This window comes from Athene cunicularia, assembly GCF_003259725.1.
Source record: "Athene cunicularia isolate RWA chromosome 14 unlocalized genomic scaffold, athCun1 chr14_part1, whole genome shotgun sequence".
NCBI classification, from domain to species: Eukaryota; Metazoa; Chordata; class Aves; order Strigiformes; family Strigidae; genus Athene; species Athene cunicularia.
Genome location: NW_020799118.1, coordinates 11,609,387 through 11,632,441, shown reverse-complemented (window position 1 = coordinate 11,632,441; position 23,055 = coordinate 11,609,387). Strand labels below are relative to the sequence as shown.

At 53.5% G+C, this 23,055-nt stretch overlaps 2 protein-coding genes across 4 annotated transcripts in view; one reads left to right on the top strand and one right to left on the bottom strand.

The window, feature by feature from the left end:
- Nucleotides 1-15,651, top strand: part of TNRC18 (trinucleotide repeat containing 18) — a 55,113-nt gene extending 39,462 nt beyond the window's left edge. For all 3 annotated transcript variants that reach the window (XM_026858773.1, XM_026858774.1, XM_026858772.1), the window contains 13 exons: nucleotides 1,938-2,177; nucleotides 4,469-4,911; nucleotides 5,715-5,879; nucleotides 6,743-6,884; nucleotides 7,329-7,446; nucleotides 7,730-7,805; nucleotides 8,167-8,275; nucleotides 9,211-9,327; nucleotides 9,605-9,769; nucleotides 10,321-11,615; nucleotides 11,932-12,168; nucleotides 12,645-12,719; nucleotides 13,274-15,651. In XM_026858773.1, coding sequence (XP_026714574.1) covers nucleotides 1,938-2,177; nucleotides 4,469-4,911; nucleotides 5,715-5,879; nucleotides 6,743-6,884; nucleotides 7,329-7,446; nucleotides 7,730-7,805; nucleotides 8,167-8,275; nucleotides 9,211-9,327; nucleotides 9,605-9,769; nucleotides 10,321-11,615; nucleotides 11,932-12,168; nucleotides 12,645-12,719; nucleotides 13,274-13,480 — 3,389 coding nt within the window. In that variant the 3' untranslated portion in view covers nucleotides 13,481-15,651. The remainder of the gene's footprint in view (nucleotides 1-1,937; nucleotides 2,178-4,468; nucleotides 4,912-5,714; nucleotides 5,880-6,742; nucleotides 6,885-7,328; nucleotides 7,447-7,729; nucleotides 7,806-8,166; nucleotides 8,276-9,210; nucleotides 9,328-9,604; nucleotides 9,770-10,320; nucleotides 11,616-11,931; nucleotides 12,169-12,644; nucleotides 12,720-13,273) is intronic.
- Nucleotides 15,546-21,523, bottom strand: SLC29A4 (solute carrier family 29 member 4). Its single transcript, XM_026858775.1, has 10 exons — nucleotides 21,006-21,523; nucleotides 20,196-20,327; nucleotides 19,977-20,090; nucleotides 19,760-19,888; nucleotides 19,192-19,266; nucleotides 18,548-18,813; nucleotides 18,326-18,461; nucleotides 17,901-18,088; nucleotides 17,404-17,644; nucleotides 15,546-17,326 (listed from the first exon to the last, which is right to left on the bottom strand). Exons 1-10 carry the CDS (start codon nucleotides 21,163-21,165, stop codon nucleotides 17,184-17,186), a joined length of 1,584 nt encoding a protein of 527 aa, XP_026714576.1. The 5' UTR covers nucleotides 21,166-21,523; the 3' UTR covers nucleotides 15,546-17,183.
- Nucleotides 21,524-23,055: the final 1,532 nt, after the last annotated feature.

The following is a 23,055-nucleotide window of genomic DNA, read 5'->3' as shown; positions in this document are numbered from 1 at the left end:
TTTTTTTTTTTTTTTTTTTTTTTTTTTTTTTTTTTTAGTTTTGCTGAGAATTGCTGAATTTCAGAGCCAAACGGGATGTGTGGAGGGAGGGGTCTTAATACCCAGTGGTGTGTCATTGAACTCAGGCAGTTTTGCTGCTTTTCAGGCAGGTGGTTTCCACATCTTTGGAATCGCTGAGTTCATCTGGATTTGTTTTCTTTTGGCCAAAACATGGTAGAAAAACAGTAGTTGTGCCCCCTTTTCTGGCAGAGGAAGGAGTCTGACCCTAATTTGCTGCAGGTTTTTTTTTTGCATGTGTTTTTTATACGAGGAGTGAGAAGGACTGTGGATTTCTTGTTATTTACTGCAGGACTGTAGGTTTAGTAGCATTTTTATATCACGAGGAACCAGCCTGAGCAACTGAATTGGGGATGGCATTTTTATACAGTTAAAAATTAGTATTCTGTGACTATCTGATATATGGTACAGAGATAAGCTCTTATTTAGAAAAAAAAATAGCTGGCCATTACTTCAGTTGATTAAATGCAAGGATGAGAACACTGTTTTCTGATATTCCTGTTATTTCTAATGTCAAGGAAAAATAATCCAAAGTGGAAAAAGCCCACTTGTGTTATTGTTGGGTGTTTTTTTTTTGAACAACCAAGTGTTGAGGACGTTTTTATCTACCCTAGAGGGAATACGTGAAAAGAAAAGGATTTTCATGTTCATTCCAGCTCATTTTGAAGGGATCTGGTTTCTCATTTGGCTGGCTTTCAGATGCAGGGATAAAGGCTGGCGGGGAGAGCAGGGCTCCTGCTAGCGGTAGAAATTTTCCAGCAACTTTGATGATCCTACTTAAGCCCTCAATTTCAAGAGAAATGCAATATCTTTTCCAGACCCACTTCTTGCTATTAAATATATATGTATTTATAGGTATATGTGCTCATATATGTGTGTATATGTGTATGTGTGTGGTATATGTGCATTTGTATAGTGACTCTTGCTCACCAGCACTAACTGGATGAGATGCTGTTAAAATTAACTGCCTTTAAGCTGATGACAGACTCTTGGGAAGTGCTGTAGGAAGGGAGAGGTGCCACTCTCAGAGCATCTACCCCCTAAATACCTGCTGCATATACAGTATAAAGGAAAACCCCAGCCCACTGCTCTCTGCAGGTGTCAGCCGAGGCAGGCAGCAAGGCTGATTCTTTGCCAGAATTAGATTTTAGCTGTGGGCAGCTCTTCCTGCCTGTGCTGAGCTGGGCTTCCCTAGCCTGGGCTGTAGAGAGGGAAATGAAAGGCATGGAGAGTTTTGAGGCAGAGCGTTTAAACACTCCTTCTTGTCTCCAACACTACCTACACTTTCCCCCCTTATGCATTCCAAATCCATTGCTTTCAGATTATTATTTCCCTCCCCTCCTTTGCATTTTTGCCTCCTGCCCCTTCTCCTCTCTGTGTCCTCCTTGCCTCCTGCCATGGTGCAGGCTGATCTCTGGTATTCCCCTTCCATGCTGATCTCTGATTCTGGTTACGCTAATGGATTTTGTTATGGAGGATGAGGTGGTGGGCGGGAGGGGAATCCCACAGCTCCAAGGTTGGGATTTTCAAAGGAATTAAACTTTTTAATTCCTCCTGAAAGCTGCAGGGAAAGGGTGCGTGGTATCCTTTTCAAATCTCTGCCAACACCCTGCTCTTCCCTCCCTCACCTTGAAGGGGTCCTCTCTGCCACACCCTGTATTGCTCTGTCCTTCAAGGGTGCTGGTAGGCAGGGTGATACCGGCTCTGTGGCTGCAAAGACACGTGTGTGTTTGTGGCCAACATCTTCTGGCTCAGCTCATGGGTGGCTCAGTGCTACTTAGGTGAGCACAGAGCAGCAGAATTACCAGTTCGGGGTGGAAATGTGGCTGATGCACAACTCCATGAGATTTGTAATGGGCTCCCTCTTTTCTGCGTGCTAGATTCTAGCTCAGAGGAGGACGAAGAGGAGGACGAAGAGGAAGAGGAGGAAGCAGAGGACTATGGGACAGATGGCACCGACAGGCTTTCATCGCCTGCCCTTGACGAGAGTGGCCTGGGCCTTCTAGCGAGGTTTGCTGCCAGTGCAATGCCCAGCCCCATCGTTCCCCCTCCGCTTTCCATCATCCAGCTGGAGGCCAAGCAGAAGGCGAAGAAGAAGGAGGAGCGGCAGAGCCTGATGGGTGAGTTGCATGGTTAAAGTCGGTACTATGGGGACAAGGTGGAAGATTCAGGAGGTTCTCCAGCTGTTCTGTGAGAGAGCACGTTGTTACCCAGACACTGTCTTGCTCTTTCTTTGCTTTTGGCTGCTCGGTTCTGATGCTGAAGGCAGGGGGAATTGCCTGGCAGGAAAACAAGAACCAGTCACAGGTATGGCAGGCTTGGCAGCGGCAGCCATGGCTTCCCTGGGGGCAGGTGCCTGTGGCTTTCTCAAAGTTTCCTCTTTTCCTACCTGATGAATCCTTAACAGCCATGCTGCAGAGGCAGGCAGTAGGATACTGTGTCCCCTTGGACAGAGTGCTGAGGACAGTGAAGTGCTGTTTCATTTTAGGGAAGGAAGCATGTGCTAAATGCAGCTGATCTTAAATACCCCAGAGAAGCAGAGACACCTGAGCAGACAAAAAAACCCCTTCAATCAGCCCATCCCATCAGCTTCCTCATAGAAACTGGCCAACAAGACTTGAAACAAGCATTTCTTCCTCATGTGTTTGCAGTGCCAGACCCTGTGTTGCTGTCCCCATCTCTGTCTCAGTTTCAGTGTGTTACACATAACTGGGAGTTTAATTTCTTCTACTCCCCGTGCCCTGCTGCACAAGTGCCCATTGGTGACATCGTTCCTGGTCAGACAGATCTATGTGGGCTCCATTTATAAATTCTCTATTAATATTTATTAAGTGATAATGGAATTTATAGCATGCTTCAGAATAGAAAATGATGTCTTCCTTGGGAGCCTGGCTTGTTTTAGCACTGTTTCCAGGCTATATTAGGCTTTTGCCAACTTGTTTCAACAGCCTCTGTTAAGAATTTATTGTCTTGTAACCTGCCCTCCTTGAAACTGGAAGCATCTAGAAATTGCCTCGTGTGGCAATGAGAGAAGGAGTGTTGTAATTTCCAGTGGGTTTTTCATTTTGAGCCTTGCCAGCTTTGGTTTTGACAGGCTTGCTCTTTTCCTGTCTGTGCTGGGGTTGTCTCAGGGGAAGAAGTTTGGGTAGAAGATGAGAGCAGGTTCCTGCAGACTGCGTTTATCCAGGAAAGTAAGTGTATTTGAGAGAGAAGGACTGAAAAAGATGCTCTCTGTGCTTGTGCCTCATAGGTTTTCATTTTCCCACGTGAATGTTGTTTGGTCCCTTGTGTCCTTTCTCAAGGGTCTCCTACAGGCAGTAGTTATCACAGCAGGAGCCATTCACTGTTGGGCTTGAGAAGACTTTCTGCTCTGCCTACCTCCCAGGCATGAAGCGAGGCCTGATTTCAGACCTTGCAGAGTGTGCAGAGAGGGCAGGTCTGCAGCAGGGTGAAAGAGGGTACGACAGACCTTTGGCTGATGCTCTCTGGAGAGGGAAAACCAGGTCCTGCTGATTTTGTACACATCTTCAGGAGTGCTGTGCCACCCTGAGAAATAAATGGGTTTAGAAAATCTGGGCTCAGTCTGTTGTTCCAGCATAGACTTACTGCATGACCTTGGGCAAATTTCTTCCTGGCTGTTTGTGGCCACAGTATTTGCCTACCTCCTGCCCATGTTGCTGGGTGTGTAGGTCCTGCCTCAGTTTCCCTTCTGCTCCTAGAAATGTATGATCTAGCTCTCCTGTATCACACTCTGGGGAACACAATGAAGGTGGTGAACATCTTGGCATTACTACAATATTTCAGGCCTCTGGGTACTACTGTGCCCGTGAGGCTGAGCACAGACCAATGTGAGGGGAATTCCATTTGCCACAGACAAAAGATCATTTACCTCTCTTAACTTCAAGATGATTACCTGAGCCAATAAAAAGATATGTGGTGTCTGTTGGCCAGTGGGAAAAAACAAACTTAAAATATGAGTTTATTAATTTTGTTAAAGACATTGTTCTCCTGAAACAAAGGTGAAACTGGAGAGGACTCAGTGGGAGGGGAGGAAGGCTCAGCTTGTGGGGTTCGTGCTTGGCTTCAGCTGAGCAAATCCCCTTCAATTTAAGAACTCCTCTGCAGGGTTTGGTTGTGGGAGAAGGGAGAAAATGGAGGCAGAGAACATATTGAACCACACTACCTGGATGGGTGGGCTCTGGTTTGGGACAGGGGAAACTTTTTCAGGGAAATCTTTGTTTTATGAGGTGGAAATACAGATCTGCGGGATGTGGGGATTGGAAAGGGGAATAAGGAAGGGCTCTGTTGAACAGGCACAGCATCTCCCATGGAGGCCAAAAGCTTCCAGGGGGATGTGGCCCCTCTTGGCTCAGCTAGGGCTTTGACTGATGGTTAAATTCTTTGCATCTAGGGACAGAGTTTGAATACACAGACTCGGAGAGTGAGATCAAGATCAGGAAGAAGTCACCTTCAGGGCTGCTGAGGGGAAAGAAGGGGCCACTGGAGACAAGCAGCATCCCGCCAAGCCAGGCCCCTGGCAGCCTTGACTCTGGGTCTGGGAGCGCTGACAAGGCCAAGCTTGGGTCTGAGAAAGGCCGCAAACTGAAGAAATTCAAGTCCCCCAAGGACTTGAGCTTTGAGTTTGGGCTGGAAGCCAGTGATGATGACCTGTGGAACCGGCGCCGGAGTGAGCGGATCTTCCTCCACGACGCCACCACGTCCTCGGCTATGCTGACTCCTGCGGCGCCTGCCAGCTCCACTCCTGTCTCCAAGCCTGGGCGCTGTGGCAAGGGGGCACCCCTGAGCCCCAAAAAGGAGGGCAGCAAGGGGAAGGAGAGGAAGGAGCTAAGCAAGGTGAGGAATGCATGGGCAGAATTGGTGTGGGACCCTTGGGAGCTGTGGATGAGGGGAGGGCCGTTTAAGTCCACTGTGGCAGAGTAGAGTTGAGTCCTGTCTCAGCAGTTGTCCCGTGCTGTTTGGCTGCCCCTTGTCACCCCTGTCAGCCCCACATGCACCCGGAGGAGCTGTCAGACTTGGGTCTGACTTGCTGGGAATAAAAGCCTGTTGTGTTTGAACAGGGCACGCTACTTGTGTCACCCTCCATGTCCCAAATCCATCTTTGCTTGGATTGGCCAGGGTGGACAATCCTGCATTAAAACATCTGTGAAACCTCTCCACTTGCTGAGCTATGGCCCCAACACTGGCCTTCAAGGCTGTTCGTGTTCTATATGGTGTCTTCTGAGGTCCCTGGCTGCTGATGGCAGTGGTCTCTGGGTTGCTGGCTCTTCATCTTGGCTGAAAGCTCGGCTCCCTCCGCCTCCAGTTCAGTTTGTGGCAGTGTTATAGACAAGCACTGTTTGTGAGGAGAGTTAGACAAGTTAGTTGTGACATGAGGCCAGCTGGAATCTTTGGAGCTCTTTGGGGGAAGGTTTGATGAGCAGGAATTGCTCTCCAGGGTAATGAAAAGCTCTTGCCGAAATGCATGAAGCCTGAAAGAAGGGCTGGAAGATGTAGGGCATGGTGCAGTCAGTGAACTAACTGCTGGCTGAAAGTCATCCTACCTGTGCACAGCCTGCTTTGCTTCACCTTTCCCCTCTACCTGGGCCTAGATCTGTACCAGTCTTCTCTTTATGGATGGCAGTGTTTTTTATTTTTAGCAGCGGAAAAAGGGTAAAGAAACACCCTGCTGCTCTTCCTCCTCGTCCATGTCTCCTCCTGGCATCCCTAGCTCCCCATCTGATGTTCGTGTCAGCCTGGCAAATGCCTTGAGCTCCACTAAGAAGAGCAAAGCCAAGGTGAAAGCCAAGGAGGTGAAAAAAGAGGTGAGGGAATGGTTCTAGTCTGGGTGAACTGGAGGGTGGCTGGCAGATCCCTGCTCTTTTCCTGGACTGTTGAAATGTGAGGGAGGGAAAAACAGACATACAAGTTTTGCTGGATGTGTTACAGACAAAATATTGTTTGAGAAGCCTAAAATCTAAGGAAGACTACAGGTAGCACCTGCTGCTACCATCTGGCATTTATTTACCTTCATCCCTCAAATTAATGAACAGGCAGGATTTTCTCTAAGGCTACCACGGGGTGGAGGGAGAGCCTTCATGGATAGCAAGGACCAAGGAGGTGGTGATGGAGTTGCCTTGCTCAGCACTGAGTGAGCCAGATCACAACTGGTTTCTGCTCCATTGCTGTAGCCCTTCTTCTCTCATAATACACATTACTGCATCCTCAGGTGATTCTGAGGGTAATGCTTATTATGGTCTGTGTGTAAGAGCAAGAAACAGATCATGGGGCTTTGAGAAGAAATAGGAGCAGTGCCCACTGCCTGTTTAATGAAGACAGGGCCTCAGGAACCCTGTGCAGAGAGATGGTGAATGCAGAGCAAAGCTACAGCTGTCTGCTCCACAGAGCTCCTAACCTCCAGGAGTGAGATTTAGCTGGGATGTGTGAAATAGCTTTTGATCATCTGTCAATGATGCTTGGGGATAAACGAAATAAAACAAAGGTCTTTGTTCAACCAAAAAAAGCAAGTTAGGGTACACCCACTTAACTCTCTGTGTGATTAACATTGCTGAGGATAGAGACAAGTTTGTCTCAATATCCTCAGGTTATTTGTTGCTGGAGGAAAGTGAGATGGGATCAGACTGTTGCCTGTTGTCATCCAGCTGACGTGCTGCTTGCTCTCGTGCAGAACCGGGGGAAGGGAGGAGCTGTCAGCAAGCTCATGGAGAGCATGGCAGCAGAGGAGGATTTTGAGCCCAACCAAGACAGCAGCTTCTCAGAGGATGAGAACATCCCACTGAGCATGCTGGTCGAGCGACCACCCACACCAGGTGAGGGCAGGAGGGGCCGGGGCTGCCAAGTTTCCCAGGGAGACTCAGAGGAGGACTGTGTTGCTTTCACACATTCCTCATCCAAATCCATGAGTCCTTGTGGTGGAGATACCACTTTTCCAGTCAATTTGGCTTGCCAAAACCAAGCCTTATCAGAGTGGCCCACTGTGACATCTAGATGAAGACCAGTCTCTGAGCTGCCCTCTTTTCATTTACTGGTATATTACTATTAGCAAGAGGAGACAGGTTTTTTTAGTACCAAGAGGGCAAAATTTTCCTCTGCCAGGAGCTAGCCAGAGAGGGAGAGAGCCCTTTCTGCAAAGGGCTTACTGGCCTTTTACTAGGAGAGGGTGATGCTGGGAGTAAGAGGTTTTGTTCTCCCTTTGCTGTTCCTTTTTCATGTATGGTGCTCTCTAATCCCCATCTTGCTCCAACACCTCACAGCTCCACGCTCCTGCATAATTGACAAGGATGAGCTGAAAGATGGTTTGCGTGTCCTCATCCCCATGGATGACAAGCTGCTCTATGCCGGCCATGTTAAGACAGTGCATTCACCAGACATGTGAGTTGGGGAGTTACTGTATCCACCCGGACTCTGACGGTGAACGGGGACGTAGCTGATGCAGGGATCGATTTGGGGATTGTGTAGAGCTGGATGGGAAGAGACTGACAGAGTCTGACAGGGAGGGAAGGAGAGTTCACTCTGGTTTATCAGCACTGAAGAAAATCCAATTACTTCTCATTACATGCTCTAAAATACACTGGTGGTAGGGCTCAGAGGGAGGTGTTAGCTGATGGGGTGATGTCTTCCATGTGTTGTGTCTGACCAGGCCTTTGTGTTTCAGATACCGGGTGGTGGTGGAAGGTGAGAGGGGAAACCGTCCCCACATTTACTGCCTGGAGCAGCTCTTGCAGGAAGCGGTATGTGAGGGAAAAAGGTGCCTATCCTTGGTGCCTGAGCCCTGTTTTGGGGTGGAGGAGGCTAGCTGGGAGCCTCCTCCCCCAGCTGGGGTCCTGCCTCTGTGGCCAGTCTGGGCAGATCTTCTCTTGGTGCAGGTCGCTGCCCTGTGGCTGAGCTCCTTCACTGGCAGTGGGCACTAGGGCCTGTATGCCAGCAGGGATAGTCCATCATGCTGCCCTGTGAGCAGACAGAAAGCCATTTCCCAGTAGGAAAACTGTCACTCGCCTTCTTCAGAGCTGCTTTGCTACATGCCAAGTATGGTGGGATGGTCTGTGCTGGTGCCAAGAATGTCAGTAATTGATTTCTTCTTGTCCTGAGCAGATCATTGATGTGAAACCACCTTCAGTGCGATTCCTGCCCGAAGGCACAAGGATTGCAGCCTACTGGAGCCAGCAGTACCGCTGCCTCTACCCAGGGACAGTTGTCCGAGGTAAGGCCACCCTGGCTGCTCTGTGCTGTGAGCCAGGGGCATCTCAGTGTGTCCTGACAGATGTCAGGCTTGGCTGGGGAAGCCCTAAATCTCCTATGAGTGTCCTGGAGGTCTGAGCCTGGCCCATTCTTCTCCTCCAGATCATGTCCAACTGATGATGGTTTAGTAACATCCTGTTGGTGCAGGAGATGTGCTCTCATAGGAAGAGGTCTGAGCAATTCAGGAGCTTAAAATAATCAGGGAAATTCCACACACTTCAAAAAGTCAGAATTAACTCCAGGCACCAAAGATTTTTGAGGTTGTGGAGGTTTCTAAATCTCCTGCACACTCATAGCTTTGCCACTGACACATCAGCTCCCTCATCTGGTCCCATTAAAAAGCCAGTGAAGAGCCCTGGACAATTCTTCTGTGGCCGGTCTTGCTTTTCAGCTCTTGGTCACACTACACATGTGTAAGGGAAGAATTATGAGTTACAGACCAGTGATGCTGGTGCAGGAAGAGAAGGTGGGAACACAGCTAATTTCTCTTGGAGAGAAGGTGAAAAGCAGTAGCCTGTGATTGCTGAAAGTAATTACAAAATGTAGGTCAAAAACCAAAAAAAAATTACAGCAGTGCAAATAGAGAAGTGAATTTCTGCAAGAATAAAAGAAAAATGGGGGAAAGATTTGGGAACTCAAACTGGAATGGTTGTTATGTTCTGGAGCACTGCTGCTGACTGGGAAATTTTACAGTGGGTGGGCTGGTTTAGTATTATCAGGGACTTTCCATTGCAGAGCTAGCCTTCTGTGCGCTCCCTGCGCAGCCTAGGAGGGGGGATGGGATGCTTTGGAGTTGGTGCAGGATCCCTGTTTTCCCCCATGTCCTCACTTACCTGACAAGGGGTTTGTAGTCTGATGTTGGTCCCTAATCCCATCTTCTGCTCCCCCAACCCGCAGGAGCCCTGGATCTGGAGGAAGATGGTGATCTCATCACAGTAGAGTTTGATGATGGGGACACAGGACGTATCCCCCTATCTCATATTCGGCTTCTCCCACCTGACTACAAGATCCAGTGTGAGTCTTGCTGTTGAGTTTTTTGCATGACACTTCCCACTATGAAATTTAGGGATTTTCTAGTGGCCTGCATCTGAGAATTTGGGACAAGTTCACAGATCTTCATTCACAAAGATTGCACTATCAATTATGGACATGCAGAGCTGGGGTGGGATATAACCCATAGGGAAGAAGGCCTGGTGCTTATGGCAGAACTGGTAGGGATACATTCCCTGTATCAGATCTTTGTTTTATGTGTTACTTGACTGCATTTGACCATTTCTTTGACCTGTTACAGGTGCTGAGCCTTCCCCGGCCCTTTTGGTGCCCAGCACCAAGCGCCGTAGCCGTAAATCCAGCAAAGACACTGGAGAAGGAAAAGAGGGAGCTACCCTAGGGTCAGAGGAGCCCGTGTCGAAGGGCAAAGGGCGAGGGAGAAAGCCAAACGTCAAGGCAAAACCTGGTAGGTTGTCGCCACTGCCAGACCTGGAGTTGGGAGAGTCCTTGCACAGTTTCCCATCACTCTCCTTGAATTAGAGCTGTTGCCCTGGTCAGGATTTGGAGGGAAATGGATGCAGTGCTTGTGTGCAGAGCATCCATGCATCAGTTTACTCTGCTGTGGCTACAGTTTGCAGGAGGCTGGCTCAGAAGCTAACCTGTGCTGTGAGAGCCTCCTTGTTTCAGTCGAGGCTGCAGAGCAGGGTCCCTTTTTCAGCTGAGCATCTCAGCAGTCATCAGAAGGTCCAAAGATGCAGATCTGCAGTTTGGTTCCCCTGCAGTTGAAGCAGTGTCTCTTGGCATTACCCATCAGCTGCTCACAGGCACTGGCGTCAGGCCTGGCTGCTTAGTGAGGCTGTTCAGCAAGGAGTCTGTGCCTCTTTGGGGTACCTGAGCAGTCAGGAACAAACCACTCTTGGCCACAGACCGGTCAGCATTGGTGTCTGGCTGTGTCCGAGCTAATAAAGCCCATCTGGATGGACACCTTCATGCCTTTGTGTTTCCTCCCCTCTGCAGAGGAGGCTGCTTTGCCAGAAGAGAAGGATCAGGTTGAGTCTTCACCTGTTACCTCTTCAGTCCCAGAGAAGCCAGCCTGCTTGGGCAAGCCAAGCATGAAGGGGTCGCGGAAATCGCAACCGCTGCCGACTGGAGGCTCCCCTGCCCCTACAGAGGAAAAGCGGTCAAAAGCCAGCAAAATGAAGATCTCCACTAAACTGCATAGCCCCCCGCAACCCACTTACCAGCCTGCTGTGTTTGGCAGCATCCTCGGCGCGGAACCCTACAGTGACCTCCCGGGGACACTGGCAGCCTTTGGATCCAGTGATTCTTCAGCATCGAAAGCCAAGGCCAAGAAAGGGCGGCCCACAGAAGAGACACAGGAGTTTGGCACCATGGTCAAGGCTCAGAGGAAGCATGACAATGAAATCCTGATCAAGCTGGACCATGAGGGTGTGATGTCTCCAAAGACAAAGAAGATGAAGGAGGCAATGAGGATGCTGGAGGACTCGAACCTGGCCAGTCGCAGAGATGGCAAGAGTCTCTTGGGGCTGGGCTATTCCCCTGCAGTGGGTGCGGAGGGCAAGCAGAAATCTTCCCGAGCCAAAGCAGCTGAGGGAGACTCTTCCCCTGCCAGCTTTGGAGGAAAGTTTGATGGCTCAGCAGAGAGCCTCACTGCTTCAAAGGACCAGGAAGAAAAGGCAGCGGCTCCAGCAGCTGTGGAAGAGTCTGAGAGCAACTCGAGCGACAGCAGCTCGGAGTCAGAGGGAGAAGAGGAGGCTGAGAAGAACCGAGGGGAAGCCCAGGACAGCAGCTCGGCCAGCTCGAGAGCATCCTCCCCTCTCTCTTCCTCTAACTCCTCCTCCTCCTCCTCTTCTAGCAGCAGCTCCTCTTCTTCCTCCTCTTCCTCCTCTTCCTCAGCCTCATCAACCTCTTCTTCATCGAGCTCCAGCTCTTCTTCCTCCTCCACTACAGATGAAGACTCCTCCTGTAGCTCTGATGACGAAGTAGCTGAGGCCCAGCCAAGTTCCTCGGTGCAGCAAACCCTCCCACCCAAGCAAACCAAACAGGCAGGGAAATCCCGCACGTCCTCCCACCCCCAGAGCCAGAAACAGCCGGTGCAGCAGCCGGTGCAACAGCCGGCACCACAGCAGAGCGGCAACAAGAGCAGGCCCAAAAAGCGTGAGGGCATCCACCTGCCCACCACCAAGGAGCTGGCCAAGCGCCAGCGGCTGCCATCGGTAGAGAACAGGCCCAAGATCGCTGCTTTCCTCCCTGCACGGCAGCTGTGGAAGTGGTTTGGGAAACCCACGCAGGTAAAGAGAGCCTCTCCCACCGCTCCGTGGCACTGCCGTTTGCCTTGTGCCCTTTCCTTTCCCTTCTCCCAGGGTGTTGAAGCTCTGCTGGCGTGGTGTGTCTCCAGTTTGCAGGGAGAGTGGGGTTGGCCTTGGCTGTGTCTGGGGGAGCCGTCCTGCATGGGGTGTCCCTCTGCCCTGTTTCCTGGGGGAATGCCTGGGGAGGTTGTGGCCCTGCCAACAGCAAAGGGTGGGATGTGTGACTGGGCAAGCAGCGGTGAGTGGGGAAAACCTGGGTGATCCCTGGCTGCTCACCTTCACGATCCTCTCTTGGCAGAGACGAGGAATGAAAGGGAAGGCCAGGAAGCTCTTCTACAAGGCCATCGTCCGGGGCAAGGAGATAATCCGCATCGGGGACTGTGCAGTCTTCCTCTCAGCCGGCCGCCCCAACCTGCCCTACATCGGCCGGATCCAGAGCATGTGGGAGTCGTGGGGGAACAACATGGTGGTTCGAGTCAAATGGTTTTATCACCCAGAAGAAACCAACCCTGGGAAGAAACTCAATGAAGGCAAGGTAGGCTGGTCTGCGTTGTCAAGAGGGCTGCAAAGCTGCTTGTTCCCTTTTGTTTCCAAGGATCAGGAAAACACCCATCACCCAGTTTGTAACCGGTACTGTAATGGGAGTGGCCTCTTTGTTTCATCTTGTGGGGGCTGCCTGTGGTGTGGACAAGCCTGGTGTTTACCCCTTGAGCAGGAGACATGTGGGTTATATCATACTAGGAAGTAAAGACTTTTGTGTTGGCCGAAAAAGGTGTCATTTGAATGTTTTTACAGTGTAAGAATGACTGGCCTGGTGCTCAGAAACACTGAATTTGGCACATGTGTGCAGTGTGGTTTACAGTGGACTCTCAGTATTTATTACGAGGGGCTGTGGACAGGGGTTGAGGTTGTAAAAGCACATGTGGTGGGCAGGAGGTGATTCCGTGGGAAAACAACTAATTCATCTCCTTTTCGTTTCTGTTTTCTCTTTTCTCTTCCTCTTGGACACAGCGCTGGGATCAGAAATCAGGCAGGAGTCTGTCCACAGCTTTGCAGGCGTCCAACCAGAGGAAGGACTTTATGGAGGTTGGTGAGGTTGGGGGAGGGCTGGGAGGGGATGCTGGGGGAACAAATGCTGCTGGGAAATGCCCCCTCGAGCTTCTCTGGCTCTTGCCTTTTGCATCAGCTGCTGAGGCCACAGCACCCAGGGCTTAGGAGGGGTGTTTCTGGGTAGGCCAAAGCAGCTGCAGGTGCTGGGTGTTAGGAGGAACAGAGAGCTGGTATCCAGCACCCACCTGTGCATCTTCATCCTTGAAGTGAGGATGGCAAACTCCTGGCCTCTGTATTCCGCTGCCCATGCGCTCAGCTGCCACGGCGTTCCCATCAGTTGGAGCTGGGTGAAAGCGAGGGTTTGGGTTTGGTGTGCTGGACGGGTGGTGCCGACGCTGCCTGTGGGCCTGTGCAGATTCCCAGTGTCTGTCCCTTGGGCTGGCAGCGGGCATGAGTGGGGAGTTCTGCTGGAGTGTGAGCACAAGCCCTGGCCGGTTGTGGTGGATGTTTTTCCTGCATATTGGAAGATGTAAATGCTGTGAGATCTAACTGCTCCTTTCCATCTCCCTCCTTCCGTTCCTGTCACACAGCGAGCCCTCTACCAGTCCTCTCACGTGGATGAAAACGATGTCCAGACCATCTCACACAAGTGTCTTGTTGTTGGTCTGGATCAATACGAGCAGATGCTAAAGACGAAGAAATATCAAGACAGTGAGGACCTCTACTACCTTGCAGGGACCTACGAGCCCACTACGGGCATGATCTTCAACACCGACGGGGTCCCTGTCATCTGCTGACTGCCCAGGGGACACGTGCCACCCCCTGGGAAGGGATGGGACAAACCTGAGGACGTGCCTGTTCAGACGACATGATTGTTTCTTTCAATGCTCATGACTTCTGTATCACACTACAGACAGGAGAGCGCGAGAGACACGCGGAGGAAGGAGAGGGCTGAAGAAAGGGGTTGGGGAAGCAGTTACAGGACTTGAGGAAGATGCCGGTGGGGGGGGGTGGTGGTGCTTGAACCCCACGGCTCTTCTGGAAGTGGCTTTAAGTAAGGTGGCACTTGACCAACTTCTCCCTTCCTCCTTTTGGTCCAGGAAAGCACATGGGTCTCGTGATCATTTCACCAGCGGGACCCCCCGGCAGGAGGGATCCCTTTTGTGTCATTTGCCCCCATCAGTAACTCAGAAGCCGCCTGTACATGGAAGGACACCCGCTAGCCTTCTGCGTACGCTCCTCTCCGTCCTTATATTCCCTTTCCTGCTTAGTTTCACATGATGCTTTAGGAAGGACAGGGTGAAAGAGAAAGGAGATGAGTCTCTCAGCGCCTCGTCTCAATCCTCTCAGCGCCTTTTTGTGGTTCCTTTTCTGGCCGGCAGCGTGGAGCACGGCAGGGCAGAGCTGGCCCCAGCACGGAGATGGGGAAGAGCTCCTCCGGGCTGGGAGGAGCCATGTGGAAGATGAGCCAACATCCAGTCTGGGATGCTGCCTTCCCACTGCCTCAGACAAACAGTCTGAACCCGCTTTCCCTGTCACTCTGTGTCCCTCCTGCCCTGGAAAGGTGCTGGGGGGAGCAAGCGCGTGGCCAGGGGGTGACACTTGGCGAACAAAGAACTCGTCTTGGAGCATGCAGTGAAGGGTGGCAGGAAACAACTGGGCAAAGCTGCTGCTCGGTGCGTGGAGCATAGAAGACCACAGGCCTTTGGATTTCAGCATCCCTCACCCAGCTTTACCCACTATGCCATGCCTGAGCAGAGACGTGGAGCTGCTGGGAAGCCCTTGCCCGTCGTTTGAAGGCAGTGGGGGCAGAGCATGAAGCCTGGCTGTGCCCACCTGCGGCGTTTCCACAGCCAGAGTCCCACTGTCACCTTGTGCTTGGGGAGGGGACCCTTCGGCTCACTCCATCCAGCCGCTCAACCTCCCCACAGCCCCTGGAGAGCTGCCCCGTCGCCTCCTCTGCGGAGCTGACCCGTTGTCTCGCTCCCGCTGGGGCACACGCAGGACCCGTGGCATCTCCGCCACCTGGCCCGGGGGCAGGGGGGACACCGGAGGAGAACCACACAATGATGCAACATCCTTGCACTTAAACAAAAAAAGAAAAACAACTCCCAAGAGACGCACTGATCTTTGCAACTACCGACTCGCACTACAGATTGCTAGGACATGGAGCGGGGCCCGGCCCAGGCTCCGGTGCGGAGACGCTTAAGACAAGGGCAGATTGGAAACTATCTGCCCTGGTACCGACTGCGGACTAGAGACCAGAGGCTGGGGTCAGGGGAGAGGGACTCCCCTGCAGAGTTACCCCTTGTACTTTAAATGAACCACATGGTGCTGAGCTCGTACCATCTCCACCCCGGGCCCCCGGCGCCTCGGCGCGGCGGATAGTGACAGTTCTAGCCTGTACAGTTTTAATGTACCAAAAGACTCTTTAGCCCTCCTGTATTATAAGTCTTTAAATGGATTCAACTTTTTAATTATAAATATAAATATAAATATATATATATAAATATAAACTTTTTAAAACTGTGAAAAAAATTATGAAATTATAAAAAAAAGAAAAAAAAAACAACAACAGAAATGAACACAGTCTGACGTTTAGAATATTATTTTTTATTTCCTGTTGGATTGTGATTGTAAATGATCTGGGAACAGGCACACCCCCCACGCTCAAAGTGTACTGTACTTCTAGAAGCAAATTGTGTGAGCATATTTTAAAGAGCGAGAGAGCGCGCGAGAGAAATTTTATGCTAATGTTAAATAGAAAGCACTTAAAACCCACTGCCTTCTATGGAACACAAGGATATTTCAGACAATCGAGAGGAAAGGAGAGCCAGGTTTTTGTCTTTTTTTTTTGTTTTGTTTTGTTTATGTTTTGTTTAAAACAATTTTTTTGGCATTCTGTTTGTTGGAGAACTCCGTGTGATCTTTTTTCATAAAAAAAAAAAAAATAATTGAAAAAAAGCAACCCAACGAAGCATCTTTCTTTGTCTCGCTTGTCCTGACTGTGGGGTTTTTCTCCCTTTGGTGACAACGATCGCTTTTTGACTCAGCATCTACCTCCTGTCTGGTGAAAGACCCAACCCTGGCACCACAGGGCTTTTCGGGGGGACCCTGTCCGTCTGTCTGTCCGTGCCCCTGCGGGCTGGCACCGATGGGCAGAATGGGACCCGCAGAGCTCTGTGGGGCAGGAGCTGTGAGTCCTTCCCCTGTGACCACACTCACGGCAGCTCCCCTACCCCGAGCACTGCAGGGATGATGTCTTGAGGATGAAACTCTGGATTTGCTCTTTTTGGTGTGGGCTTGGCCTGGTGAGACCCTCCAGTGCTGGTGGGGCCGTTCGGGGGTGGGAGCCAAGCCTCCAGCCCTTGGACTTTGCTTCCTTGGGAGGTGGCACCTGCTGACTCCTGGCCCAGTGAGGTGCATCGTGTCCCGAAAAGCAGCAGCCTCTGGCCTCAGCACCTTCTCCAGATGGTTTCTGCTCTGCTCAGCCCATTCCCTCTCCCACTTGCTGCCCACAAAGGGGTTTGATGGGTCCTGGTGACAAGTCCAGGTGGCAGAGGGGACCCTGGAGCTGGGCAGCAGGACAAGGAATAACCCAAGACCCCCCAGGGCAGGCACCAGGCATCACCCTCTATGTGTTTGCCAGCCCAGCCCATCACCAGAACCCGACTGCCTGCAGTGCCAAGGATAAAGATATTTAATGTGGCGTCAGCTTCATTTATGTCCCTTGAAATAAATCTTGAAGCTCAGTGGTGGCCTGTGGGTGGCATCTGTGGTATTGTGTCCTCAAGACCCCCTCTCAGCCCCAGTGGGGCAGTCCCAACAGCATGGGGAGGGGGGAGGCAAGACCCTACCTCTCGCCATTAGTTGGGGGGGAGGCAAAAACAAGACACCAAAAAAAGTGGATTTTTTCCAACCAGCAGAAGTGAAGTGGGTCTTTTACACAGCGATTGGCGTATTTGGGGAGGGATCATGATTTCAAGCTGTTCTTGGTGAAAACCTGCAGCACCATCAGTGAAAGTGAGACCCACCTTCTCAGAGCCACCAGGGACTGGAGGAGTGTTTCCTTCCTCTTGCTCCTCTTCCGCACCAGCCCTCCATCACCCTCCTCCCCAGTGCTGGTCCTGTTCTCTTTGGGCTTTGGCAGTATTTTCTTCCTCCTGGCAATGGCTTGGCTCAAACAGAAGACTCCCCTTCCCTGCCTCCACTAGAGAGCTGCACATTTCTGATGGGGAGCCCTCCCAAGAGCAACAGGACTGTCCCCCAGCATGGGGGAATGTCACCCCAAGAAGGGGCCCTGCACGGTGCCTGGCTGGGCAGCACAGGCCGTTTTGGGATGTGACGGCCCCGTGCCAACAGAATGCTGGTCCCTGTCTGCCCTGGGTTAGGTTTCTGCCTCCAGGCTCCCTCCCCGAGGAGAGACATGGGCCACGCAGGGCGGTGGGGACCACGGTGGGATGCAGGTCCCATCTTGTCCCCATCGCCCCGCCCTGGGGCTCAGTACCCTGACGTAAAGGAGCCGTTGGAGGTTTCGGTGTAGAAACAGGTACTGTGGGATGTACTGGTGAGGCTGTAGGCAAAATACGCCACGGCAGAGCCCAACGTCAAGCCTGTCATGTAGGACACGGTCATGGTGTTCCCTGTGGGAAGGGACATGGGGTGTCAGGACACTCTGGCCACCACCCCACATGGGATTCCCAGGAGGGCTTGGTCCTACCTGCCAGCTCCCGCTGCTCAGGGCTCACTTTGCCAGCGGCCAGGATCATGGGGACGCTGCCGAAGTAGCCATTGGTGATGCCCATGAGGAGGGAGAAGATGCAGGGCCAGGCGGGGTGGCTGAAGGTTGGTCTCCCATTGGGGTAGACACACATGATGAAGAGGGGGATGAAGACCACACGGAGGCAGGAGTAGATGAGGAGGTGTGTTCCTCTCCAGTCGTAGGGCAAGGCAGCCAGGATCTGCAGTGAGGGGCAGAGACCATGCTGGGGATGGCAAGGGGGCTGGGGAGGGAAACATGGTGCCCAAAATGGAGGAGACAAGATGGTGGAAAGACCAACTGCTGCAGGACCCCAACCTCAGCCATGCTGGTGAGCAACCTCACGCTGCTTAGATACCCATGGGGTGAAGATGACCCTCAGTGGAGCCAAGTGGCTTTGAAAGAGAAAACAAAAAGGAGGCAGGCCCCCACTGCGCTGGTGCTCGCCTCTCTCCTACCTTGCCGACGAAGTCGGAGAGGTTGAAGATGGCCATGATGAGGATGGGGAGCCATTCCCCCAGTGTGCAGTTGTGGATCTCCGACTCCAGCCCAGGAAAGAGGCACAGAGTGATGAAGTAGGTCATGGCGATGGAGAGCATGTAGGCCCAGATGAGCCGGGACACGACGTAGCGGTGGAGCAGCATGTCTGGCAGGGATGGGTAGCACAGCTCAGCCAAAACCTGCAGCCCTCCCCTTGCAGAGCCTTGCCTTGCCAGCACCCTGAGGGTGGCTTTCAAAGACAAGATTACTCCATGTTTCTGGGCACACTGAGAAAGGGCTGACCCTTCCCCAAAGCCCTGGGCCACCAATTGCTCATTCTGCCTTGCAAAATGCTGCAAAACCACCCTGTTGGTGTGGCTTGCCCCCTGAGCCTACCACCCACCTCTGAAGCTGGGCCAACTCTTCTTGATTTTGGGCCGAGGGACATCAAAGCGCATGTATGTGCCGCTTCCAGACAGCTCAGCTTCGGGGCCTGGGCTGTCCCGGGGGGAGCTTGGCTGTCCCCGCTGCCGGTTCTCCTGGGTGGGGGGAGAGAGGACACCAGTGCTGAGCTCCAGTGGCAAGAGGGACCCCAGGGGCCAGAGGGGACTCGTGCTTGACTTACAAATCGGACATCCTCAGCGGTGACATCGTGGTGGACGCGGTAGCCCGTCCCACGGTCGCTGGCCCCCCGGCTCTCGGGGAGGCCCTTGCGGGAGCAGGCTGTGTAGTAGCGGACGAAGCGGGTGCGCTTCACCAGGAGGTGGAGGATGAAGCATGTCAGCTCCATGCCGATGGAGATGAAAAAGAAGATGACCGTGTTTTCCTTCTCATCTGACAGCAGCAGCTTGGTGAAGATACGGCTGAGCGAGATGATGACCCCAGCAGTGCCTGGTGGCATGGGAGAGCTATCGGCACCGGGTCCCGCTGAGCCTCGTCACTCAGGGACCCCCATCAGCCCCCCCACCATGTGGATGTGGTGCCTCCAGCTGCGTAGGAGCTACCAGCAGTGATTTTGGGGTGCTGAAGCCAGCTCCTGGCAGACATCCCCACCCCCAGCTTGGCATGGCAGTGATTTAGAAACCATTAAACACCCTGGTTTGCTGGGGAGCACCTTGGGGTGTCCTGCTGGCAACCTGGTGGGCTGTGCTGAGGACAGCAGGGCCCCAGGGTTGACTCACTAGGGCCCCAGGAGAAGGGGCAGGAGGGTCCCACCGAGCCAGACCACGCAGTTGGACGTGGCCGCGGGCAGCAGATGCAGGTACTTACTCTCGCCCGTCATCACTCCCTGCGTGTAGCGCTTGGGCAGCAGACCTGTGTAGCCGTAGAAGCTGGATTGCTGCACTTCAGGAGAGATGCGCCAAGGGGAGAAGGAGGGATTATTGCTGCAGCCAAAACACCAGGCAGGGGGAAGAAACCCCGGTGGGAGCCCATATGCTGTGCCATCTGGGAGCTGCATCCTTCCCAAACAGCCGCCGCAGTGCCCTAAGCCTCCTTGCCCCAAAAGTGGGGGGGTATTTTGCTCTCCCTGGGTGCCCCACCACAGCTGTTCCCATCAAGAGTAGCCACCAGTGCAGGGGCTTGGGAAGCCACCATGGTGGCCCAGATCAGTGCTGTTGGGGACCAATGCCCGGTTTGGTGCTGGTGCCCCTGGCCAGTCCCACAGTGGCTGGACAGAGGTGGAGGGGATGGAGCAGGGACGCGAGGGGCAGTTTATAGCCATCAGAGCAAGAGGTTGTCCCAGGAGACCACGGCTCTTGAAAACAGGGCTGTTTCCCCCCCTCTCACCCCACCTGAAGGGCCGTGCTTCCCCCGCACCAGCTGCTTTCCCGCATACCTGTGCAGCCAAAGGCCACCACCCCGACAGCGACCAGGTTGATGGCGTAGGCTTGCCTGCGGGTGAAGAGCTCCAGCCAGACATCGCAGATACTGACGAAGAGCAGGGGCCCCAGGGCGAAGAGATAGCCTGTGGGAGGGAGACAAGAAGCAGGTGGTGGTGGGGGGACAGCATGGGGCCGGCACTGCCGAGGGGTGCAGGGACCCCCCCCACTCACCCACAGAGATCCGGGTGTGCAGGCTCAGCAGCTCCACCAGTGCGTTGTTGAGGATGACGGCCACTAAGGCCACCAGGATGTAGGTGAGGCTCATGTCAAAGACGATGGAGGTCCCTGAAGAGAGGCAGGTGATGGGGTTGGGAGGGGGGGCCAGGGGTCTGGCTCCCCTGGAAGTGGATTTGGGGTGGCTGGGAGGTGGTGCAGCTGCTGGAGACCTACCAGGGTATTTATGGTGCAGGTAGTCCACATCTGTGATAAAGCTGTTGTATGGCAGGAGGAATCCCACCCCGGCCAGCAGCATGGCAAAGTAAATCCCATGGTACCGATCCTGGGGCTCAGGATCATCAGAAACTGACCCAAAAGGGGAAAGAAAGAGAAAAAGCTATGACAGTGGCACTGCTGCACCAACAGGACCTGGAGCAGATCTTTTAGGGTGATGAATGGTCCTTCCACATCCTTTATGACAAATGAGGGGGGGGTCACACCACAGCAAGCAGCCCTGTGTCCCACAGAACTCACAAATAAACGGACTCAGCCCCGGTAAGCTCCTTCCCTAATTAAAGTCATTTCAGTGAGAGACCCAGGAGGTGGGAAAACACCTGTGCTTTGGGGGCTGACGAGTTTTAATTGCAGTCAAATAACCTGAGAGCCAGGCAGTGTGGGTAAGAGCCAAAGTCTAGGTGCAGGAGGGGTTGAGGTGGGGTGTGGAGGTGGACAGGGCTGGGAATAATCCCAGGAGCATCCCTGAGCCCTGCACGGGGGAAGGATGAAACTGCAGGCTGGGGGTGAGCCAGGCTGGAGAGCCAGGGCATAAACCCTCAACTCCTTGCCAACCCACAGAGCCCACCGCCACGGGATGCTGTGGTGGCTCATACAGGTACAAACAGGTTGAAAAAAGTCATTAGGCAGTTTTATAGCATTTCAGGCCATTTGTGGCTATTAAACCCATCCCAGGAAGCTCCTAAATGGGTGGGAAACCACCAGAGAACCCCAGTCCTGGCTGTGGGCTGGGGCTGTCCCTGCCCTTACCTGGCTCCATGAAGGTGAGGATGCCCTTGGCCTGGCTGCCCCGCTGCAGCTCGTCCTCCTCCAGCTGATAACTGTCGAAGCTGAAGCTCATCACCACATTGCCCTCCGGTGTCCCCGCCGGGCTCAGCTCCTTGAAGCGCTCAGCTCCCACCGAGCCCATGGTGGCTGACCTGGGAGGGACAGCGGTGACATTGCAAGGGACAGATGGCCTGTGGGTGGCCCTGAGCCTTTGCTACCCCACCGTATCACTGCGACTCTTGTGTTTTTTCCAAGTGGAAAGATGCTTTCCCCGAGGGGAGCAGGATCCCTTGACCCACTGGGCAGGAGTTTGGATTTAGGGTGGTGAGAAGCGATCAGGGGGATCCATGTGAGCCACCCCCGAGGCATAGCACTGACCCCAGCCCAGTTCAGCACCTCACTGGGATGCTGCCAATGCCAAACACTGCTGCGATTCCCAAAAGCAATTAGAGAAATTAATGGGTGAAAACCACTCACGGAGGGTGGCTGCTGGGGAAGATCCTGGCTGCCTCGGGAGGCCCTTGCTCTCCGCAGGCAGCACACACTTATCCAGGTTTATGCCCTTTTTCAGCATCTCTGCTGCCTGGGGCTGGGGCAGAGGCACAATCCTGCAGTCTTTTCACAGAAAGGATGGGATATGACCCAGCTTTTAAGGTGAGCATTTTGGATTTGCTTCTCCAAGGGATCATGGCACAGCAGCTCTGAGAGCCACTGGAGAGGCCCCAGCAGCTGCCCAAGAGGATCCGCACCAAATGCATCCCAAAATAAACTCCCGAAACACCTGGCATCCTCCAGCGACTCTACCAGAGCCACCCAAAACATGGTTCATCCCTCTGGGGCCAGCCCAGGCGCTGGGGAGCCGCTCAGGGCAGCGCTGGCGGGGAGGCTGCTCTGTATTACCAGCGCCAGTCGCTAGATGCCAGGCTGCCTCCGCACCTGCCCCCCGCAGACCACCCAGCCGGCCGGGGGGGGGGAAAAACCCAAACGTCTTCTCTAAGGCAGCAGGTTGAGGCAAGAGAAGCAGGAAAAGATCAAAGACAGTGATTGCTCTGGTCTCCCTGGCAGACGTGGCCTTTGCAGGAGAGAGAGGTTTTCCAGCATCTCCCCGAGTGTCAGGAGGGGTTGGATGCTGGGGGGACCCTGAGGTGGGTGGTAAATGTGGTGCCCCCAAGACCCTAGCAAGCACAATCCTAGAGCCTAAAATGCATCTGGTCGCTGCAGGGACTGGTGGCACAGCGCGGCGCAGCCACGGCCCCGAGGCTGTGCGGAGGCCTGGATGGGGCCAGGCTGGGGTGTCCCCCCCGCACCACGCCGAGGTGGGCCCCAAGACCCCCCTTCCTGGAGCACCACAGGCAGAACAACCCAGCGGAGCACGTTTTAGATGGGGACACCACTCCGTCCCGTTACTCACAGTCAGAGCTGGATGCGATCCCCTTCACCGAGCACCCCCCTGCGCCTGATGCTACTACCCCAGGCAATAAAACCCGGTGGGAAGCATCTCCCGGGATGCCGGGAGAGCCTGTTGTGGGATTTTTTCCATAGCAGAAATCCCAGCTGGAGATCATGCCGGCTGGAAACACCCCGTACCTACTGTGGCCCAAACTTCTTGGGGCCAGGAGCGGAGCGGGATGCGCTGCACAGCTACACTGCTGGACCAGCCCCTCAGCATCCTTTCGCCTCGCTCGCTCTGAGCATCCCTGCGCCGCGGTAAATCGGGTTGTCCCCTCCTTTTGGATTTACACGGGAGGGGACTTGGGCCTTGCCGCCCCTCTGGACCAAAGGTGGGAGGGGAGAGGGTTCTCCATCACGGCCAGGGGTGGGAGGTCTCACCCAGGCAGAGGGGGGACCCCAGCGCTGCTGCCACCCCAGTGCCGGGTGACCCCCGGGCACCGCAGACCCCCCCCCCGCCATCCCCGGTCAGACCAGAGAAACGATTTTTGCTTCGGCACAAGGGTCCCCCGACATCTTGCAAGCAGCGAAGTTGCAATAAACAGGGAAAATTCAATAACCCCCTTCCTCCGGCTGAAGAAAG

Bases quoted from the DNA above. Each gene is read 5' to 3' on its own strand.
- SLC29A4 (XM_026858775.1), bottom strand. From the start codon at position 21,165: ATGGGCTCGGTGGGAGCTGAGCGCTTCAAGGAGCTGAGCCCGGCGGGG. The intron at 20,091-20,195 runs GTAGGTCTCCAG...GCCTCTCTTCAG, and splicing joins CCTGCACCATAAATACCCTG to GGACCTCCATCGTCTTTGAC. The intron at 18,814-19,191 runs GTAAGTACCTGC...CCATGCCACCAG, and splicing joins GGGAGTGATGACGGGCGAGA to GCACTGCTGGGGTCATCATC.